Source organism: Anser anser, assembly GCF_964211835.1.
Source record: "Anser anser genome assembly, chromosome: 12".
Taxonomy (NCBI): domain Eukaryota; kingdom Metazoa; phylum Chordata; class Aves; order Anseriformes; family Anatidae; genus Anser; species Anser anser.
This window is the reverse complement of record NC_139733.1, coordinates 2,213,188-2,235,511: the sequence shown is the minus strand read 5'-3', so window position 1 is coordinate 2,235,511 and position 22,324 is coordinate 2,213,188. Positions and strand designations below refer to the sequence as shown.

Here is a 22,324-nt window from a genome sequence, read left to right as displayed (position 1 = left end):
TTTGTCCACATTTCTTTAGAAACTATACTACAGTTGTTACTACATCAAAATTAATTTCAAATTATCTTTGCAACAGTAGAAACTCCTATCAAAAATAGCCAGATACGAGCACCCTTTAGCAAAAGCAGCCATCCTATTTGCAGAAAATTCACCATCACTGTGGCCAGTCCTAACCAAGGAATATTTGCATTAGGTTTTGGTTAGCAGTAACTAAGCTAATCTCAAATTAATTTGTATTTGTTCTTTCCATATCTTAAATTTCCCCATGTACTGGCCCAAGTTCTCATTTGCTACTGCAGTTCCCTACTGGTCTCAAAATCAGAACAGATTTCTTGAATTAGTGAAGCTCTCAGGAAACTGGACAGCTTCCAGGACACAAGATATGAACTGGACCCTCTGATCTGCAGGCAGCAGTTCAATACTTTTAAAGAAAAGTGCTTTTGGTAGGAATTCAGTAGGAACTGAAACCTGCACATACTGCACACAACTCTCTCCACTCCCTCAACCACCCCAAAAAAGTTCCAAACCTAAAATCAGACAAAGTAACAGATATTAACAAGAGGAAGGGAAAACAATATGAAGGCAATGGCTTCCGTACTTCTGTCTATTTGTTCTCAATTGCAGAGGGACTGGAAAATCTAGCTGGCATCTGAAAATGATCTGGAATATAAAGAATATTTAATACTCAACCTGGTTCTTTCTTCAGAGATTTTTATATCCATTCAAATGAAAGGTGAACTGTAGAACTAAAAGAAAGATACCACACTCCTACACAAGCCATAATACTAAGAATTCCGTGTTTTTGCCAATAATGATTTAGTAGGTCATATATACAGCAGTCTTTTTTTTTTTTTTTTTTCTGAAAGAAATTTCTGTTTGTGTGCATAGATTGGCAACGATAAAAGTAACAGTAGTTGCAGTTCTTATGGTAAAGATATTCAGTTTATCAAAAAGGTAGAGAAATTAGCAATTTTTCTGTCTGAAAATATCTTTCCAAGAAAACTCTAAACAAAAATATAGTTCTTTTCTATGCTTATAAAAAATTCACATGGCTTTTAAGCATAGAGTTTCATTCTTCAACAAGATGATACAAATATACAAATGATCACTAAAGAAAAAAATCCACTAATAGCAGATCTCTTCATGACAGACAAATGTCACTGCAGATTTATCAGTTTAATTACGGCATCCAAGAATGTCTACGCAGCTGTTTTTGTTATTAACTAGTATCCTCTGGTAGTGCTAACTTAAAAGCTTTCAAAAGAATGCCATTTAGCTAACTGCTGTTTACTAACTGTTCAGCAGCTTGGATTTAAATATCATAGCAGACCTATTAGTGTATTTGACAGAATGCTTATTGGAAGTCGTACATGACTGAGCTTTGATATTTATGCTACACACTTTTATCCAGAAAGAAAGAATGCAACCCATGCACCAGTTAATTTCCTGTATTCTATAATTTAGATATTCTCTTAACAGTTAGTTTCATATTTTTTAGGTAATACAAATCATTACTAACTGATTAATGATGAGCTAAAAAATATTTTGCCACCTTCAAGAAAATTAAGACTTGCCATTAGGCATTTCCAGATCTTCTGTTTCCAAAGTGAGGGTACAGAACAGAAATACAGAACATAAATTGAAAACAGGTAACAAATACTTTTCTTGTGAACGACACAAAAGCAGGGAAGGATGGCTTCGTGACTGGAATTGTTTCAGTGCTTCAGTAATTCATTCCTCATTTAGAAAAGATTCTAAGCTGTCTTTAGATGATTCAAATACTATTTTTTAAAGATATTTCAAGTCATGTTGTAAATTGATTTAATTATTAACTAAGTAATTTGGCAGCCTCAGCCAACTTCAATTCATAATCATTTTTCTGTTGAAAGGAAGAAGAATGAGTATATTCTGAATCACTCCCAAATCTTAAAATACTCATGGGCTAAATAGAAATTTGACAATAGACACAAATAAATGAATTTCAAGCATGGGCATTCTGTATCAAAAAAAATATAAATGTTCAGTAGCAATTATATGTCAAATATTTCATTGCTGAGAGCCTAACTGATGAAACATATAGTCTAGAAATCCATTTAAAATTCCATTTTTTCGTTTGTTTGTATTTAATGAAACGATATTCAATTCCAGGATCTAGTAGATGCAAGATTTTAGTGGGTAGAAAAATTCCTATATGGTTGTCTATGTAGAAATGTTCTTTACAGGAATAGCAATAATAAGGGGAAGTGTTGCAGTTCTGATTTGCATAAATAAGAAAAAGCAAAAACAGAGCAAGGGAATGCTATAGATAAATACAAAAGAAAAATACAATCAACCCTCACTAGGAGAAAAAGAAATACTGAGCATACTAAGAAATCTGAATATCCCACAAAAATCAATACAGGGAGAAGACAGTTTTGGACTAGGCTTCTAGAAACCTAGTCCAAAAATCAATAAACCAACAGTTGTTACCCTGGTAATGGCCATTACACTTATTTCCTGTCCAGAGCTGTCCATTAGGGAAATAAATTACTAGATCGCTACATTAGAGTGAAAAATGCTGCTAAATAACTAATTCTAGTGGAGTTTTTTTTTTTTTCTATTTATTATTTGCATTAAAATACTGCCAAGGGGCTGTAAACAGGACTGGATCATAGAAACAAGTTTAGACAGCTCTTTGCATAGTGCTCACGCCTGCTTAGTATACATAAAATAAATAACATACATATATGTATATACATAGAAATGCAAACATAGAAATACTAATCATCCTTGTTTAGTACACATACAAATATACAGACCTCACTTTAAAAACATTCGTCTACATTATCAGGATAATAAATAAATAAATAAATATTTATGTAGTATAAAAAAATATGATATCCTGGTCCATAAGTATGCTGAGTAAACACTTTCCTTTTATATAAAAATACATTAAAAAAAAAATCAACTTAGCTTATAAACATTTGAGATCTGCTATTTTTGTAAGCAAAAATCATGGTATGAACAGAAAGAGATGTCATGCATATTTTACTATTGTTAATTATTCTCCTCCATATAATTTTCATACATATGGTGTATATTTGCATATATACAAAAAAATCAATCTCTATTCATTTATTAGCATTCTGATCAGTATTTTGAACATCGAATAAACCATGGGACCTTTTTTTTTTTCTTTTTTCTCGTACTCTCATCTCTGGCACTGCAGCAAGTAACTTATCCAGGTTTTGGTGTAAACGGGTATCCTCTCAGTGGGATTTTTGATTATACATCTTGTTAAAAGACATGAATATGTGATTTCACAGCAGCTTAGTTCAGATAACTAGGCAAGTGAGAATGTCCTACGTCTCTGCCAAGAATTACAGATTGTCATGTTATGTTGTGTCAAATCCAGCACAGATATTCTTAGTCTGGAGACACGCTCTGTAGATCACTTTGCAGTTTGTGACAATTTACAGCTTATATCTGTCTCTTCAATCTGAACCTGAGGGAAGGCAGAAAGATAAATCTAATACATTCTAGTTCTATGTCAAGAGTTCTGTTAATTAGGTCACATCTATCACTATCTCTTTAATTGTCATTTTTCTAGCATCAGTAAGAGACACCTAATGTTCAGGTGCCTGATGCTGCATCAAAAGGGCAGCTGAAACATGGAACCAGCTCTGTTCTAGTAGGACAGTATTTGTTATCAGTAGAATTAGTTCTTGTTTAAAAAAAAAAAAAAGGCACCAAGCCCTGAAGAACCTACAGTGTTGGAAATGAAAAAAAACTTCAGGGGAAGAAGAGAAGCAGAAAAATGCTATAGACTTTCTAAAAAACACAAATGCGCCCTACCTAAGAGGGCATTGCACCATCAGAATAAGAAGAATGAAAGAGGACTGTACCACTTGAACAATTCAGATGAATGATTCTGAAACATGAAGATGAAAGCAAAGAAAGGAAGTGTGCAGAAGATTTTTTTTTCCATTTATCTGTAATCTTCACACCTATGTTATGAGTAAGGGGCAAATATTTAAGAAATTCCTCTGTGCACAGTATGAGGCTATGATTATAATACTCAAATTGCCATGCAGCAGTCCCAGCTAGGCTGCCACATGAGAGGAGAGTTGGAGACAGAATGCATAAATACAGGAAGTACCAAGGAGATTCAAAACTAGTCATAATGTAGTGCATGACATAACAGAAATGTATTTGAGAGGCCAGTTTTAGAGATAGGGCCTGGAAGATTTTATATCAATGGGGTTGAAGCACATATGGTGCAGTGCAGTACCTTGCTGCCAGCTGATGAGAATGACTTGGGTAAGATGCCAACTCTTGGTCTTCCATAGGTTCCCAGACAGAATATTCACAGCTATTAAAAAATACCTGCAGCCATTCTTTTTCTGTTTTGAGATGCATACTGTAGGACTTCCAGAGATGCCATATACCCAAGGCTTCCATGAGATTTCTGTAGGGGCTGCAGTTTCTTGGTTGTAAAAGGACACAGGAAATAAATGTAAAACACCTTGAGATTTGTTTCTCGCTTTATGTATCTGGTTCTTTTCAAAGTTTTTCTTAGTCCTGTAAATATGTCTCCCGCTCCTTTTTCACCCTGAAGAATCATATCTACTGGAAGAACTTGGCAATATTCTCAATCACTATTTCAAAAAGCCCCACAGAGTTTAAAACAATATGCTTGAACTAGGTACTAATGCATTTATTTATGCATTCCTTCCTTCCTTTCAAGCAAAATCTGATTTGGCCCTACATCTGTGTGCCCTTTAAAGATAAACAGGGCATTATTTAAGGGGAAAAAAAAAAAAAAAAAAAGCTATAAGTATAAGCCAACTGTAGCTTGGTGAATGTGACAGCCATTCTTATTTACACCCAAATAAATCCAGACTGTATTTACCCAATATAGCTTTAAAGGTTTTCTGACATTCTGAGTTAAATTGATTCTGCTAATTGTTTAGCAGAGAGGAGAAACACTTAGGTTTTTTAATTCTACTTTACGCTAAACAGCATTAACTTACTGTCTGTGACTGATGTATCTGTAATTCAAGATTAAATATTCTTAGATATTTATATTGAGAGAATGTTTTAAACAACTTTACCTACCACTACATTGTTATTCATCAGCAAAGTGCTAGCTAGCTATTAGAAGCTCATGACGCAGCCAGTAGAACTGTTTGCCTGGAAATCTAGGTATTTGTTTAACAGAGAAATAGAGAACAAGTGCAGGAATGAGAAGATTTGAGTTACTTATCTAGAATTGGATATATTTCAACTAAAGGGATGTTTAATAGTATCTCAGGCTTTGACTTATTTTACATCAAATGGATTCTGTCCCACATCAAAGATGTCTGCTAAAGAGTAAGAAAAGAAAAAGATTCCTTTCTAAAACAAAACAAAATCCTTGGGCTGAAAAAATAGCTTTCCACTATTAGGAGCAGGTGACAGTAAGATATCTCTCAAGGGCAAAGTATTTAGGCTTACACAGAACTAAAAACTCTGTTATGATGAAAGCCGGGCATTCTTTAGTGCTGAGATCTAATGAAAACATCAATGCTTTTACTCAGTTTTGAAATTAACTAACAATTTTACAAGAACCATTTAACAATTATCACCATTTCTGCAAGTTACTTTTAGACAAGGGAAATAGGTATATAAAGCAAAAAGTCTTGCATATAGTAAAAGAAAGTGCACAAATTTCTTAAGACAAATGTACATTTAAGAATGCTGCCTCTTTGCAATAAACTGTCAGCAATAATGGGTTCCCATAAACAGGAAATGGTATTTTAAAAAAAGAGTAACAGGTTATTACCGTCTCTGGTGACAGAAACTACATACTTTCCCTGACTCTGCTGAGCTCAGAGTCCATCAGGTTGAGCACTTTCATGGACCAAATGACAGGAAATTGGGAGGTCAGAACAGAACTATGAAAACTGCTGTAACGCCAACTGTTATAAAATTACTGTGCCTCTTGGAAAAGTGGGAAAAAAAAACAGTGGGGAAAAAAAAATAAAAAGGCTGGTGATAGACTACATAACCTAGGAAAGCCAGGGGTTAAGTTTTGAAGAGAAGAGTTTGAAGAACCTGCATGTTACTAATGAGGAAAGAAAAAGAAGGGAAAAGAGAGAGGCTTAAAAATTAATCAAATGAAGCTGATATCTGAAAACCTGGAAGGAATATTGCAGCTGGAAAAGGGTGTAGAGGGAAAGGAGAACAGAACAGAAAGACCACAGAAGAGAATGAAGAGACACTAGAAGCCACAAGAAAGGAGAGACTGATATGCAGGATGAAAAACATTAAAAGAGCAAATATGGCAAAATAGAGAGAAGACGTTTCCTTGAATTAGCTAGCCAAAGCTGAATACTAGGCAGAGCCATACAAGTGCTGAGATATTACTAACTGCAATATTGCAACATTTATCACTTAGAAAATTTCTATTAATGACTTGACGCATATTATCTTTGACAGGAGTAGTTGGCAGAAGATGAACTCTAAGTGCTCAGGAAAACAGCCGGAAGACAAATTAAGGGAGATACCACAGTTCAGGATTTCTAAGATGACAAGAACATAGAAATGATGAACGGGTCAATACAGTTATTGTTTGACCTTTAAGGACTGGAACAGGAAGCTTCTGTACTTCCAAAGTATGTAAGAACATGTCTTACAAATCCTACAGGTACTAAATGGCATGAAATTTAGTTAAAACATATAGAAACAGGTTTCTATATGCTCTCAAATATTTCCTTAACAGCCTATGCAAACCATTTCTATAAGAAAAATTCCATGTGCCTGTTTTACAAAACAGCATTTCTAGAAGAGAAGCTTGCTCTCATTGAAATATGTTTAAATACTTCTGTTCAGAACATGAATTCATCTGCCTGTTCTAAACATTCATTATTTTAGATTCTGCATCTATATGAAAAACAAATTTGCACAGGTTTATCACTAGACTATTTCATTAGCACACAAAACTGAAACTGTTGGAAACATGCAACTGTGCCTTATGCAATAAAAACCTATTTATGATCCATGACTGTACACAACATACCTTAGAGACTGTTAATATCCTAATCAAATACTTTTGCAGATTTGTTGGTCAAGAACTGATAAAGTACTTACTTGTAATAGGTAGGTAAAAGAATGGTACTATCAGGTAAAATATATTTTTATATATACTTTGGATATTTTATTCACTCGGTAGCCAGCTTCCACAGGTTTCACAAAAAAATAAATCACGTAACTTAGATATTTGTCCGCAAATAACACTGGTTAAGTAACTCTGTAACATCTGGTTTCCTTTTCTGTTTGCTATTTGAGTGCTTTTTTTCTGAATATAATTAATCCTTCTAAAATGGGAATAAAGCAAGTTATTGTCTTCTGGAAACTAATGAAGTATATTACAACCACAGACAAAGGGACTGTACCTCATTCTGCACAGCAAAGTTAAGATGCCCACAAAGAGAAAAAGAGCCTATGTTTATACCAAAATGGTACTTGCAGCTCAGGGGTCTAGATTCACTGAACAAATTTAGTAGAAGGAAGTAGTCAAAGTAACTGCATAGCTGATGTAGAAAATTTCAAAAGGAAAGTTAGAAGAGACAGGATATGAAAGCACAGGGAGACATGACAGGACACTTTCCTTCTGTCTTGATTTTCCATGTTGAAGGCTCTGTGTCAATAGAGACTGAATTTGTTGGCTGGTAGAGATAAAGTGAAGAAAAAAAAATAACATAGTGTGACTGCTGCTTCTATGGCAGCTGTGGAAACACACAAAAGTATTTGCATTTTAATTACAGTATTGATCTAAGACCAAAGAAGGGTGTTGCTCTTCCTGTATCTGTCAATGTGATTTTGGAAAACAGAGCCAGACTCTTAAGAAATAATGTTTGAATTTAGGATTCATTACTGTATCACTTCAACCAGCCGAGCTTAAAAGGGTAGCTCCAGACCAAGTTTTTTAAAAAACTCTACACCAAAAAACTCTTTACTAGGTCTAATTACATAGGACATAACTAAAATATTCCAATCTTCCTTTTATAAACCAATAAAGCCATTGCCATTGCTTTCTATGAACAAAATGGAAACAGCACAAAACAAGTCAACAATAACCATTGAATCTCGTTGATAATACTGTTCTACCCTGCTGTTCTGACAAGGACAGATTAAACTGTTTTATGTTCTCTCACATCTTTTTCTATTTGATCTATAAAACCAAAAGAAAAATGAGAAACATTACTAAACTTAGATAAAGCAGTCTTTACCACCAATCCAGTTTAGGCATTTGATCTACACATAAAAAATCAATTAAAATAAAAGGTGGATTTTTGTCTCCCCTTTAAAATTAATTATTCCACCTCATCAAATTCAACAAAGGAGATTCTTATTGGTTTGTTAATTATGTCTCTGTAATGCATAATAAAATGTTCTTTATCTACTTTCCCTTTCTATTTTGAGGTTTAGTATGATCTTGCTTTGTAAATAGTAAAGTGTTATAGTTGTATCTGCCCTTCTCTTTTATAATTAAAGCTTACTTTATATTTCAACAAGATATTAGCTGCAAATGGATACAGACTTTACAGGAGTTGGTCTAACCCACTGGCCACCTACACAAGCTATAGTTTAAACCATAGACTCCAAAACATAACAGAGCTTGTCTTTTTTCATAAAAGCCTCGGCAGAACTGTGCCTTGAGATGCAACATTAAGTATCCCTCAGCACCTCAGACTGTACAATATATATGGAACAAGGTTGAGTAATATACAGATGACAGAGTCACACATTCATAACATTATAAAGCAGAAATGCCCAGTATTAATTGTATTCAGTTTAATACAATAATACAATTTTTTTTTACACCTCTCTTGATCGACCGTTTTTGAAAAGAATCGGATCTAGATCTGCTGCATATTTACACATGCAGTGAACTTAACATGCATGGATCAAATTAAAACCATGAATTTGCATTATAGTTTTGACTGGCAATAAAGATAAAATTAATGAAGTACTCTAGGTATGCCACATTACGCTGCTTCCAAAAATTGGTTTGCTAAAGGAAATCTTCCTGAAGAAAATTCATTTGCATACTTTGGATTATGCCTCATTTTTTCTGCATCAATTTTTTACAGACCTATCTTTCAGATTATCCCTGCTTTTGTTTTGTTTGGTGTTTGTTTTTAAGCACAGTCACAAATGTATTTCCATTTCACGCTATTCCCAGTTAGGAATAAAATGACTGTACTTCCAAGAAAGAAAATTACAAGGGAATCTGTTCTGCATTTGTAGGCAGGAGTGAGGCATTTTGAATGGAGAAGAAGAATTAAATTAGCCCCAGACATGGAGGCTGAATACTAGCCATGTGTTTCTGAAGTGAGTATCTGCAAACCCTTTCCTTATAGTCTGAACTTTACACATATAAATACACCAATACAGGTATAATCCAGTAAAAAGTTAGCTGCCCTACAACAAGCAAAAGGATATCCAATTTTTTGGCAAAACACTTTTTTTCTCTCTTCCAAAGGGACCACTGGTCTTTGAATAAAATATTTTTACCTTCCCCCACAGCCACCAGTTCAGAATGAAAGCATATTCCATGTTTAAGATTCTATATTTACTTAGTTTAAATATTTATGGGTGAGATGTATATACAGTATTGAATAAAACAGAAACCAGATTCATTCCTTAATGAGTGAGAAAGAATAGACTTCATATGGGGCAAAAAGTAGCGCTAGAAATTGTCACTACTTCTTTAAAGTCAGCAACCACAAGAAAAGTTGTCTTCTCAACTACTGTAGAGAATAACAAAACCAAAAGAAAGTGTTATTAGTTTTTCTTCTATATTATCAGATTTTTATGATAAAGGTTTTTATGTTTAAAAATGTGTTTAAATTTATTCAGCTGTTCTCATAGCTTCATGTTTCACTGGGCTGCTACACCGCATTATGTTCCCATATGACTGGATTAAATCTATCTAACAGACAAGTTAAGTCATTAGTCTAGCATCTGAATACTTGTTCAGATCTTCATCAAGTATTGACAAGCTGCAAAATCATACTGACGTCCCGTTTTTTAAACAGGATATTGATAGTACTTGTCAGATCAACACTTTAAAAAATTACTCTTCTTCCAAAGATACTGATAAACTGAAAATGGTGTTAAACCCAGTTGTTGGGGGACTGGACAGCCCAAGGGAGTGGTAATGGGAAACAGAGACTTTAACCTTTAGGTCATTAATTTAAATTCAGCTCAGGATGATTGTGACCAACATTCTCATGCGATGAATGTTAGCCTGTGTAAAGAAATAGACACAATAAATATTGGTGGACACATTACCAAGGTAACCAATCCCTTTTGGTAATCTCAGAAGAATACCTACACACTGATAGGGCACAAAGCAATCCTGATTCCTGTAATTTCATGGAATTCATCATCGACTGCATATTGCAAAACAACATGCCAACTACAATCAATTTACTTATAACAGGTTTTGGGTTAGAAGCACCTTCAGCAGTCATAACTATAGAGTTCACTTTCTTAAAATAAAGTATAAGGTGCCAAAATAGAGAGACACAAAACCATACAGAAAAATGCCATTAAGTTCATTGTTGCACTACTGCTAGACAGGTTTGGTTGACCTGTTAAAATGTGGAAAAACAGAGAAAAACCTGAGACAGCCAACAGGAATAACCATGGAAAAACAGATCTATATGGAGTCTTAGATTGAGATTTAGTTTAGAGTCCAGATTAATAAATGTTGCCTGGTATGAGTATATAAAATAATGATTATTACAGGCATTTCTTCAGAGCCTGAGGCTTATGATTAAAGCTGTTCACGAATGTTCTTTGCTAGCCTATAAGAGACTTCAGAAAGGTCTTGTTAGTATTAGGGCAAATCCTTTCACGATTTCTACAAAAGCAGAGATACCCAACCTATCACAGACAATTGTCGAGTGGTAATGACAGTTGCCTTGGATGCATTAGATATTCAGCTGGGTTTAAGTCTCTATTCAGCTGGACTCAGAAAAGGAAATTGAACCAAAGTCACATGTCTTAAAGGATAATGCCCTAACTATTAGGCTCTGGGTATTGTAATGCAGATTTCTCTCAAGGTTTCTTGTTGAGCAGTTTCATTTTAAATAAATTAGTTATTGGCTATTTGGAATTAAAGCTTGTTTAAAGAAGTTTCTTTAACTACCCTTGATATGAGAGAGATTTTCAGGACTGATAAAGCAACAATTTCTATCAAAAACTCTGTTAAACAGAAAAATTTCCAATCGGCTTCACTACTGGCAAGAGCAAATGCAAATAAGTATCAGACATTTGTGAACACTCCCTTTTTTCTTTGTCACAAGACTAAAGAGGGGACAGTGAGACCAGGCCATGAAACATCTTTCTGTTCAAGACATCAAGCGATTTAAGGCTGGAGAATCATTGCTACTCACCAATGAACCTCTCACATAAAATGAGAGGAAAAAATATGCAAAGAAATGAAAAGCCTTTTCATTTAAAATTGATGAAGTGAAAACATTAACAGCATTCATATTAATTTTCTTGTGCTAAGCAATGATGCAGTTGATAATTTTCATACCTCAGAAGATAAGGCCTTTAATTTGAACTCTAACTAAAATGAGTCATCTTTACTGTGATTTCCTTTTACCCATCCTACCTGTAATCTTGAAAATATGCCATTCCCAAACTGCTAATCTTCATGTGACTTTAACAGCAAGTCTCTCTTTCATTTCTAGAGTTTAATTTACATTCAACTATTACCTTTTAGCTCTATCAAAATGCTTGTTTATCAAATCTTTTAATTATCTTAACTCCTTTATGGAGGGCTTCCCAAAATGCACCAATTCAAATCAACTGGTATTATGTGATATAGTTTATCCTTACATATAGAAACTTTATTCATCCGTGAAGACATCTACTCACCCCCAAAATTTACCACTCTATCAATTCACAGACTAAAAAACCAAAAATCCCTTCTGTTTCTAACAGTTTTCTCTGCGCTTCTACTTAATTTTCCTGTTTTCATTCAGTCCTCTCTCCCCTTGTTCTGTCATTACATGGGCTGTTAGTGTTTTTTTTAGCTATTCATCCCACATTCATAACAGTGATATGTGAATTCCACCTTTTACATACTGGCATCTCCTCTAGAGAGATCAGTCAACACTGTACTAAAGAAGCAGACTACATCAGTAGGTCCCCATGCACTATAAAATCATTAATATGATGTTAATTCATAATCTTTATCATTTTAACTTCCATTCACTGTGAAAGGGGAGATAGTTTGAAATTGTGTTATGCTGTAAATGGTAGCTCTTCTAAACACAGATTATGAGACAATGAATGTCCTGTCTTAGTCAGTGAACACCTTCTTCAGGATACAGATTATATCCTTCTTACTTGTGCTGAGTGCTATCCTACTATAAGAAAGGCTCCACTGCAATGAAAACAGACGCTAGTGGAGGCAGAAGATGAGTAGTCTTTAAAAACAACAGCCTTCCATGAATACAAGTTTCCATTCTCACCACCAATGTACCATATTACAAAGCAGCAATAGTTCACAATAGTTCACAATGTAATGCACTTGGATACCAAACTAGGTGATGCATCTACTGCCAGAAAAGTAATGGGCAATGAATCACATTATTCCTCCAATGTTTTAAAAGGTAGAAACAATAATAAAAGAACTGCCAAGCAAATCCACGGTTCTAATTTTATACTGTCTGTAGCTCTTTAGACTAAAAATAATTCACAGATGTCATTTTTGCAATTAGCATTTCTATTAAAAAGAAAACCAGACTCATCCTAGTTGATTTTAGGCATTGACTTACTCACCAGAATAATTCCACAGAGGAAGATAAAGGCACTTGCATTAATAAGGATCTGCACTGCAAGCCATTTTAAAAATACACATCTTGAAAAAGATAAAATTATAACCTACGAATTAAGTCAGAAATTTTGACAAACATTTGTTTTATAAATGCAATGGTGTTAATTTAGTTGAATACTCCTGAGTTCAGATTAATACATGCTGCTCTGAAGAACTCCATCAAAAACATTACCACATTTTAAGTAATTTAATTTTTTTAAAGCTTCAAAACAGACTCTGCCTACTGTTCATAAATGTCAAAGCCTTTTTTAACCACAAATTCTTCCTATCATTTAATTATAAAAGCTTCTGTAAAGTTAACTTATGTTTGAAAAATAGATTCATAAAATTCCTCAGTTCTAGATTCAAAGGAGCTGTTAAATTAAAATAACAACAGTCCTAAAGATAAGGGAATTCAAAATGGGACAACAGCAGAATTCAGGCACCTCCAGCCATAATGGTAAATCTGAAGGCCCCTTTCTCAGCCTGGAGACATCTGCTCTCCAAAAACACTACAGTTTTCTGTGGTTAGACCAGAAAGAGGATCCGCACCTCTGTGCATGGCCAGAGCATTACCTACCTGAACAGGAGTAAACACCTCACTGCACAGCTTACACCTAACCCTGACTGGGATCTAGAAACAAAACCCATCCCCCTGTCTGGGTTAGGAGTTTGATCCAACAGATGTTCTCAGAGCCAGCCTAACGGTCACCAGCCAGGCAGGTTTCCTCCAGAATTCTTCAGGTGCTATTCCTTTCTAAAGTGGTACATGAGCAGCAGCCATTGGTAGCCTAGCAGCATGACTACTCAACCCAAAAGGAAAATCCCCAGGTTAATTCCTTCTTCAGTCCAAGACTGAAAGTAAGGTCTTTTAGCAGAATGTTCTAATCATTAGGCTACAGGCCACGTTAAATCCTGGGATGAGAGTAAGGATATATTAAAGCTCTCCTGTAGAAGCTGTATTATTGTACAGAAAAAAATTCAAGATTCATTAGGCCAGAGGGAGAACACAAGAGGGAGCAAGAGTCTGTAGCCTAGTGATTTGGGCACTCAGCTGGAAAAAAAGAGTCCTGGGTTCCTGGCCTTTGCTCCATAGAAGGCTCATGCAATTTATCTAACAGCGTTTCCATAATACAAGTCCTGCCTTGAATCCAGCTAAGTTTTCCCTCTTGATTCAAGCTTATAAATAACATTTTGGGTAACAGTAACATTTATCAGTTTGAATTTCTTTTTGAATGAAAGACATCAACATGTCTTTTATGTGCTTTTAATGCTAAATTGAAAATGAACAACATCAATAAAACTGAAACATGCCAAAAACCTAAAGCTTACTTGATATTAATTTTACTTCACACTTATATATATATAATAGAATAACTTAATTGAAAGCAGGTTGAAAATAATATAAAAATTCAAGTCCATTTATTTACCTGTGTCAATAATGCTGCTTTGAATTACTAGGTTGGAACTTATATTTTTCATCTCATCTTTCTCAGGATGTGGTAGTATTTGATTTTTAAGTTATAGCAATAGTAGTAGACCTCTAATATCTTAATTATTCTCAGTTTCAGTTTCTGATTCTCACTTAATAGTATTTTCATTTTCTGGTTCTCATTCCCTAGCACAACAGTGCAATGTCATGCAGGAGACTGCTTAAATCCAAGCAAGTTTACCCTGAAATTCCCACTCCAACAATTTCATGGACATATTTTTGTTTTTGCTAAACATTCTTTTTATAATAGCTTCATTTTGGGCCTAAGCCTACATAACTGTGTCCCTTTAAATAATATTCCATGCCTTGAAACATATTACAAAAACTGTTATGTCAAGGCAAGTTATGCAAGAGCTCTCTATGGTTTTAGCATATTTACTCTGTCACGCCATATGTGAGACTGCAGCCTCCACAACAAAACATTTACACACTGAAGTCATTATCTCTGTGAAGTCTGCAACTGGCATTTAAAACTTATTGATGGCCTGGGTATTGGTGGCTCAGTAGGCAGCACTCTTGCTGGAGGCCCAGGAGGTCAGAGGCTCACATTTTGCTCAAAGAACAAGTTGGACCTAGTCCAGGATTGTGTGTGGGCTGAGCTAGACTCCTAAAGGGGCAGTCCTTAGGACAGTAAGTGAAACTCTGTCTGTTTTGTGGATATCAAAGTCCTCTTGGAAATGGAAGAGGAAGAAAGAGCAAGTTTAACTCGTCTGAAGCAACTTAATGGAAATTAGCACACTCGCCGAGGACCTGAATATAATTGTTCATGCTAAATACAGAATGGTACAACTACAGTACACTGAACAGTTTTGACCAAGCCATTTTGGTCTGTGTGGTAAGCATATGTTCAAGAGACAAGTACAGACTGCCACACATGCTCAGTATTAGCTAACTTGCTAAGAGTAGAATGACTTTGGATTCAGCTTCACACCACAGAACTAAGAAAAATTCATGTATAATTTTTGTAAGTGAGGAGTTTAAACAAAAATGTTTTAATGCTGGTAACACTTCAGAGTATACTATATAATTACTGAAAAAAAACTTCAGCCAAAGTCAACACTAGCAACATATATAGAGAATATAAATGGAGATTCAACCTGCTCTGGTGTTAAATTTTGATACTTGAATATCCCAGACGTCTCCCTCCTCCTCTTCTTCTTTATAGACAGGTAAAGATGGATCTCTTGAAGGAACTGGGGATCACACTCTAGGCAAAGGTTGGACAGGTGATCAATGTACAGCATGAGATTTTTGCCGTGGCTATGTGCCTCCAACAGTGACTGGATCATCTGGTTTAGAAAAACAATTCAAAATTGTAATATTTTCTAAAGAACTTAAGTAGGGAAAAATAGTAAAAGGGAAAACAAATTATTTTCATAATACAAAATGTATCATAACTTCATCCTACAACGATGTAGCTCATTAACAAAAAATAATATATTTCTTATTTAACATTTAGTTCATTAACTTTTTAATTCCTTAGAAGTTAACCTTAAGAAAATTACAACCCATTTCCACTAGCAGAATGTGTTTAACAGTTTCCCATGAGATATTAAGTTGTTCTTGTAAGTTTTAGTTTCTTTTTTTTTTTGTGTCTAACACAACCACACAAAGTGCAAAGGCCAAGCCTGGCCCACTACTTAAACAGGCTTTGGAGCAAGTCATAGTTTATTAGTCAAGTGGGACTCTAATCTATAGTGCACTTCAGGTTGGTATTCACAGATGTTAATGTTTGTTAACAAAGATTCATCTTCTAACACTCCCTGCACTGTCATTAGATTGAAAGAGAATTTTCTAGATGACCGTTCAGAGTACCTGGAGTGAAAATTTTCTTCTAGCACTTATGAACATTGTCTTGTACATAGCTTTTTTTTTTTTTTTTTCTCGCTGTCACAGAAAAGCAAATAATGCCATCATGCCCAAAAATATCCACTAGTAAAATGGACACTTAAGTTTAACTTTGGTGAAATCAACCTGTATTTAAGCAAGCGTCCACACATAGTAAAACAGATCACAAATTACAAGCATCATGACATCTTCAGGCTTTCATATAATTAATGTGCCAGCAATAAGCTTCTTAAACAAAACAGGTTAACTGATTGTATTATTTCTAGTTTAGAAATAGAGGAACACATAGCACAAAACCAGTGCAAATTTGCAAATAATTATGAGTTCATGTTGTTGCTAAAATTTGAAAAGAAGCTATTTCAAGGAATGAAGGATGTCCTCTTAATCTGTGACAAAAAATTTGTTTTTTTTTTTTTTTCTCTTCTCAGTAAGAAAGAAATTAGCTTTTTTTTTTTTTCCCAATAAAAATATCCTTGTGAATACATAAACACTCCTGGTAATCATGTAATTACCTTACCCAATCAGATTAAATTGCTGTCAGTTGAGTTCCCACTGTTGATTAACTTTCGTGTACTTTAAACTTAAATGAAGTCTTTGGAAGTCACTTAGTCATTTACAAAGGTGTCTCTATGATTCAAAAAAGTATAACAGCAATATATTATTTGCTATAATCATCATATACCCAAGGTCAAGGATAGATCACAGTGGGCCCCTTTTCTAAAATCCTAAAGAAATGAAGAATTAAACTGTGTTGCTTATTTTGGTGTTTCTTGCCATGACTTCTAAATGTAATAGTAACCTTTGACCCCCACACATTAAACACCATAATTATGTAATTAAAACTAATTATGCAATTTAACATACATATTTTTGTCCTACAACAGGCAGGTCAATTACCTCACTCATTGACCTTGGAAGCTTTCACAGTTTAAACAAAACAATGAGGCTTTCAATTAATTTTAAAGTACAAACAGAAAAGAAGCAGCAGAACCACAAAAGTCTTCAAGCTAATATTGCCTAGATGAATCACTTACAAATCATTTTGTATTACATAAAATAACCCCCCCTGCTAAAAACTCTTATCCTTCTTATACCTTTTGATCATTACAAATGTTAACACTTTTGTGAACAAATCATACACACATTACATGCCAAAAACAAGCAAGCTAAGAGTCCATGGATTACTTTTTTCTTTGTCCCACTCGTTTTCTTCAATATGGTTTCCTTTGTTTCCTCCTACATTTCTTTACTTCACTCCCATTTCACCTTCACTTTTAGAACTCTTTTTCTTTCCCCCTTTTTCTTTATCATCTTCTCTGTCCCACTGCTAGCTGTAAAACTTGTTTGTAGTTTATCAAACTGCTGCAACCCTTGTATTTTCCAATTTCTGCTTGCTTTTCTAACCCCATTCAAGAGATGGCATTTCAAGAGATGGTGTTTCTCATCAGGTCCTGGCACCAGTAGCTCCTGATGACGATAATCCAGCATACTGAGGGAAATCTGGACTGCAGAAAGCCACAGCTAAAACAAACATGGTACATGTTCTAAAAACTGTTCCAAATTTTCCAGTGCTGGAAATTTGGTACAAGTGAAAAACACTATATGAAATTATTGAAATGTATTTCACCTGGATAATGCCTTCATTTTCTTCATACATTCAGGTAAGCTACATGTACCGCACCATTTTTATTTTTATTTTTTTATTTTACAAGAGACTAATGCAATATTACATTTCGGACAAGGAACTTCTTTATTTTCATAGGGTAAATAATTCAACCATTTTTTTTCAACCACTTTTTTCAGTAAATCAAATCCCATTCACTAAAGAACAATTCTTAAAGCAAGTATATGCCTATGCGTTCTACCTTAAAAAGTATCACATTCTGCTACTCTGTTTATTCAATTGCTATCTTAGACACAAGTAACTCCACTGAAGTTAATAGGCTTTGCTGTGAAGTAAAGTGAGAGACAATGTATATATAGGTATACCATTCAAGTTTTAAATTTTTTTCTCTACACCTCTCTTCATGTGGCTATCAGAAAATAGCTACTGGCAAAATATCAAAGTCTATACAAATCTTAGCTGACTTCTTGAAAGTAACAGAAAAATATCTACAGTGCACTTTGTGTTCTGGTGTCATTTCTAACACCATTTTTGGAGTCCTTCAGGTTCTCTGCTTTAATTAGGCCTGACTTACAGAAGCAGCTCAAAAAGATATCAGTAAACCTTTGACATAATGGAAACAAGAAATGCTGAACTCTGAATGAGGAACAGGAAAGAAACAATTTAAGATGGTAGCAGGCCTTATTGCAACACTAAACCTCAAATTGGATCTGATTTATGTAAAGTAAACTAATATATTGAAATAGTGCCCCAACTTCTGGACAATAGTTTGAAAGAAAACAATACAGCGCATGTGTAGAAATTTTATCCTAGGGAGCGGAGAAGAGTATTCCTTATACTTTCTTTTAACAAAAAGATTCCTTATGTTTTGAATGAAATATTAAAATTCTAATTCATCTCACAGAGCATCCCAAACAGAGCAACAAAAGAATGTGTGAGTCCAAATAAGGTGCTACTGAAACACAGTGGATGAGAGGAATTGGGACGGAATCCTACAAGTGGCTAAACAGCAGCAGGAGATCAGCTTCACAAACAGCAGGATGCTATTCTTTCCAGCCGTGAGTGACATAATACAAGTGATTGAGATTTTAGCTGATAAATGTACGCATTAAATAAAGGCCTTGCTATAGAACTTTCAAACTCAACAATCATTTAGGTAAATCCTGTAGCCCCGATTTACACTGAAGAGCATTTTGTCTCATATGAACATGCCACGTTAGTCATGTAAAACAGAGTCCTTTATAACATAAAGGCAACAATTTTTGAGAGTCTAAATGTAGAAAACACAAGAGTATTTGCTTAAGGATTCAGCAAGTGAATAAAGCCAAAAACTTTTGGAGTTTTACATCTTTTACACATCTTTACCCTTTTTTTTTTCACTTTTTTTTTTTTTAACAACTTTTACACATCTTTACACATCTTCAGTTCTGTCCTGAACAATTCTGTGCATATTAGGCTAAATATACATAAAAATATTAGCCGGAATATCTGAGATATCTATATCAGTACTGTTACTGAACTGTACTATTGAACAGTACTGTTACTGTTCAGTAATTGCTACTGATTGATCTGTTAATGATATGTCGTAACCCTACTAAGTGTAACCCCAGTAGTGTAACCCTACTGGTTATTCATAAGTTCTGTAATATGGCAGTACTATTAGAGAAACTTTAAGGTTCTGAAGGGCCCAGTTGCATTTGTAAAGAGACACTGAGATACCAAGATAAGGTGCACTTAATGAAAATAAAGGATTAATAGATCATTTTAGTTTCTAAATTTAATGGAATTTTATGAAATCAGGTTTCTTCTAAGCATCTATTTTCCACTCACACTAGTTCCCAGATCTCTCCTTCCCCCCCCCCCCCGCCTTTTTTTAACCTCCCCAACTGCTAATTCTATTTGATACTCAGATTAATTGCAATATGTATGATGATAAGTAGCTGTTTTGAATTCACTTCTTCATAAGGGATGGTTTTATTTTTTCTGGAAACTCACAGAAATTTGGTTAAATCTCATTATTTATCCAGTTGACTCTTTTCATTCAGAAATTAGTTTAAGAGTTTGTGACACCTTTGAGAACATAAGCTATTATGATTAAGGAGGCAGGCCAACAAGAAGCGCAAAAGCATAGACTTCCCATTCCATGACCTGAGCAACCAAATAAGAACATCGTGACACCTGCAGGAGGCACCTGAAGATTATTTTCTGAGCCTTTCCTCAGCACATGACCAGAAGTTCACCTATGTGATCACAAAACAGGCATTTCCCATCACATGACTGAGTGAAGGAACATGACGGATGATGTCTGTATTTCGATAATTCAATGGACATGTGAATAGATTTATGATCATTTATTCTGGAAAGAGACCAGATTACAGACCAGGTAAAGTTCTTGCTAGCTTCAATCTATGGATCATGTCACAAGTTGGTCATCTGTGCTGTTAATATGTATGATTTCTGGAGATCTTCCATAAAACTGTATAATGAGGAATTTGAAATGATGTAGAGATAGCCACAGCATTCAGAAATTGTAGCTCTAGTCCCCTGTTCAACTGAAAAACAACAGGACAATGCTGTTTTGCTATTACCTGCAGTATTATATAGTTATTGAAATATGTAGTCATCTTGTTTTCATCACCACAGGGAGTGTGACTTATTTACGTGTACGGATGTATTGCACATTTATAGCATGTTTGGTACAGAGCAGAGCAGCTCTGTAAAAGATGATTAAGACATTATGCTGAACTAAAAATTGGATGCTTTGTGAATATCTGTGTTTTGGCCTTTCCCCAGAAGTCTTTCCCCCACAAACTGAGAGACAACAGCTGGAGGAGACTAACTCTGTACACAAGAGAATTTTTTCCTTTCCTTTTGAAGGTATTACTTGCATATTATTACATTTACATAAAGTATCCTTATTCTTTCCCATATATAGTAAATTGCACTTCAGCGTGTGGCTGTTGTATAGCCGTTTCCTCTCCCTCAATTACAAAATAGAATTATCCTCACTGTCATTCAAGCCATTCCCCCTCCCCACCCCCATCCCAATTACAAAGAATTGATGCGAATCTATTTTTGTCTGGTCTGTTTTATGCTGACAGGAATTAATTCTAAAGCCTACAACATTAAGACATACAAGTATGACATATGTTTTTGATCTACAAACAAGTTATCCAATTATTTTAGGTAAACTTTATGATCACAACCATCCTTACCAACTCTGATATGATAGGTTAGTTTCTTCTTAATGTCTTAAGACTCATATACATTGCTATGGGAAATATACTCTTGCATGTTCCTCATGTTTTACTTCCTGATCTTGAAATAATGTAATCAATGTGCACATTTTGTTTACACTTATTAGTAAAAAGACACTAAAAGCATGCTGGGAAATAATATTCCATGCCTTAGGACTCAAACAAGTTCTCTTTATAAATAGAGCTTGTGTAAATCATGGACAAAGTTGACAAATTTCATGGATTAGTCATGGTGAAAATATCAGATTTCATGGTTTATAACAGATTAAGAGGAAAATCATACTAGAATCTTGATTCTCCAAATTCTCCATGTTTTTGAAGAATAAAACAAAAAAGTGATAGTTCCCGACTCCATTCACTTGTTTACACTTGTACTGTGTCACATGTACAGTGTAGGTCTTTCTCATCAGCCAAGTGCACAGTAAAACCTTTGAAATCTATATTTAGCTACATTGGGCAAGACACACTAGAATCAAAACATAAGAAGTTACAGGGGTTGTACTACATTTGAGTTACTTCAATGCATTTTTCTATCAAGTTATCCTAATGTGAAAATGTTTTGTTACTTTGAAAGACTTTAACTAGAGGAAGAAGCAGATTTTGAATGAAAGTTGCTATTTTCACAATTATTTATATTTGGTGCATTTTATTAAAAATTGACAAATAATCTACTAAAGAAGTTCCACTTTAACAGAATATTTTGGTATTCTGGTAAAAATATAAAATTAATACCAGTGAAAAACAACATTTGGAGTAAAGAGAAACTATCGTTTTTCATGTAAAACCTCACGGCTTTTAGTCATTTGTGATGATGTCATTTAAAGTGAGGCCTTATTTAAAATAGAGGTTACATATAAGCATGTGATTCAAAGAGACTTGTTGACTATATAACTATTTGGCTTGATGCCTACATCTCTTCTAGTTAGTTGTATAGACCACTTGTCATCTTTGCATATGAAGACAGGCAATTTGTCAAACATTTGCTTTAATTCTTTTTCTTTGTCTTCCTTACAATATCCTTCATATACATCCTGGTCATCAATATCATATATCTGACTGGAGGATGGAAATTCATTTGTGTCTCTGTCTTATTTCCTTTGCATGCAATCCTCCTGGGTCTTATAGGATGTACTTAATAAGAACCACATTATTCTGCTAAAGGAAGTCCTTGAGCAGACTTTGAGAAGCAGTATGGCAAATTAGTTTCAGAACATGGAAGGTCAGGTTGGAAATAAAAGCTG

The 22,324-nt window shown here is 34.6% G+C and overlaps 1 protein-coding gene across 24 annotated transcripts in view; it reads right to left on the bottom strand.

Annotated features, from left to right (window-relative positions):
• ERC2 (ELKS/RAB6-interacting/CAST family member 2) overlaps positions 1-22,324 on the bottom strand; it is a 525,223-nt gene that overhangs the window by 44,663 nt on the left and 458,236 nt on the right. For 20 of the 24 annotated variants that reach the window (XR_014571289.1, XR_014571290.1, XR_014571293.1 and 17 more), the window contains one exon: positions 15,452-15,643. The exons of 3 other annotated variants lie outside the window; for them this stretch is intronic. Coding sequence is in view for 15 of the 21 variants with exons in the window: in XM_083795056.1 (XP_083651182.1) it covers positions 15,452-15,643 (192 nt within the window). In the remaining 6 variants the exon portion in view is untranslated. Of the gene's footprint in view, positions 1-15,451; positions 15,644-22,324 lie in introns of those variants that run through there. One more of the 24 variants, XR_014571291.1, reaches the window with a different exon arrangement.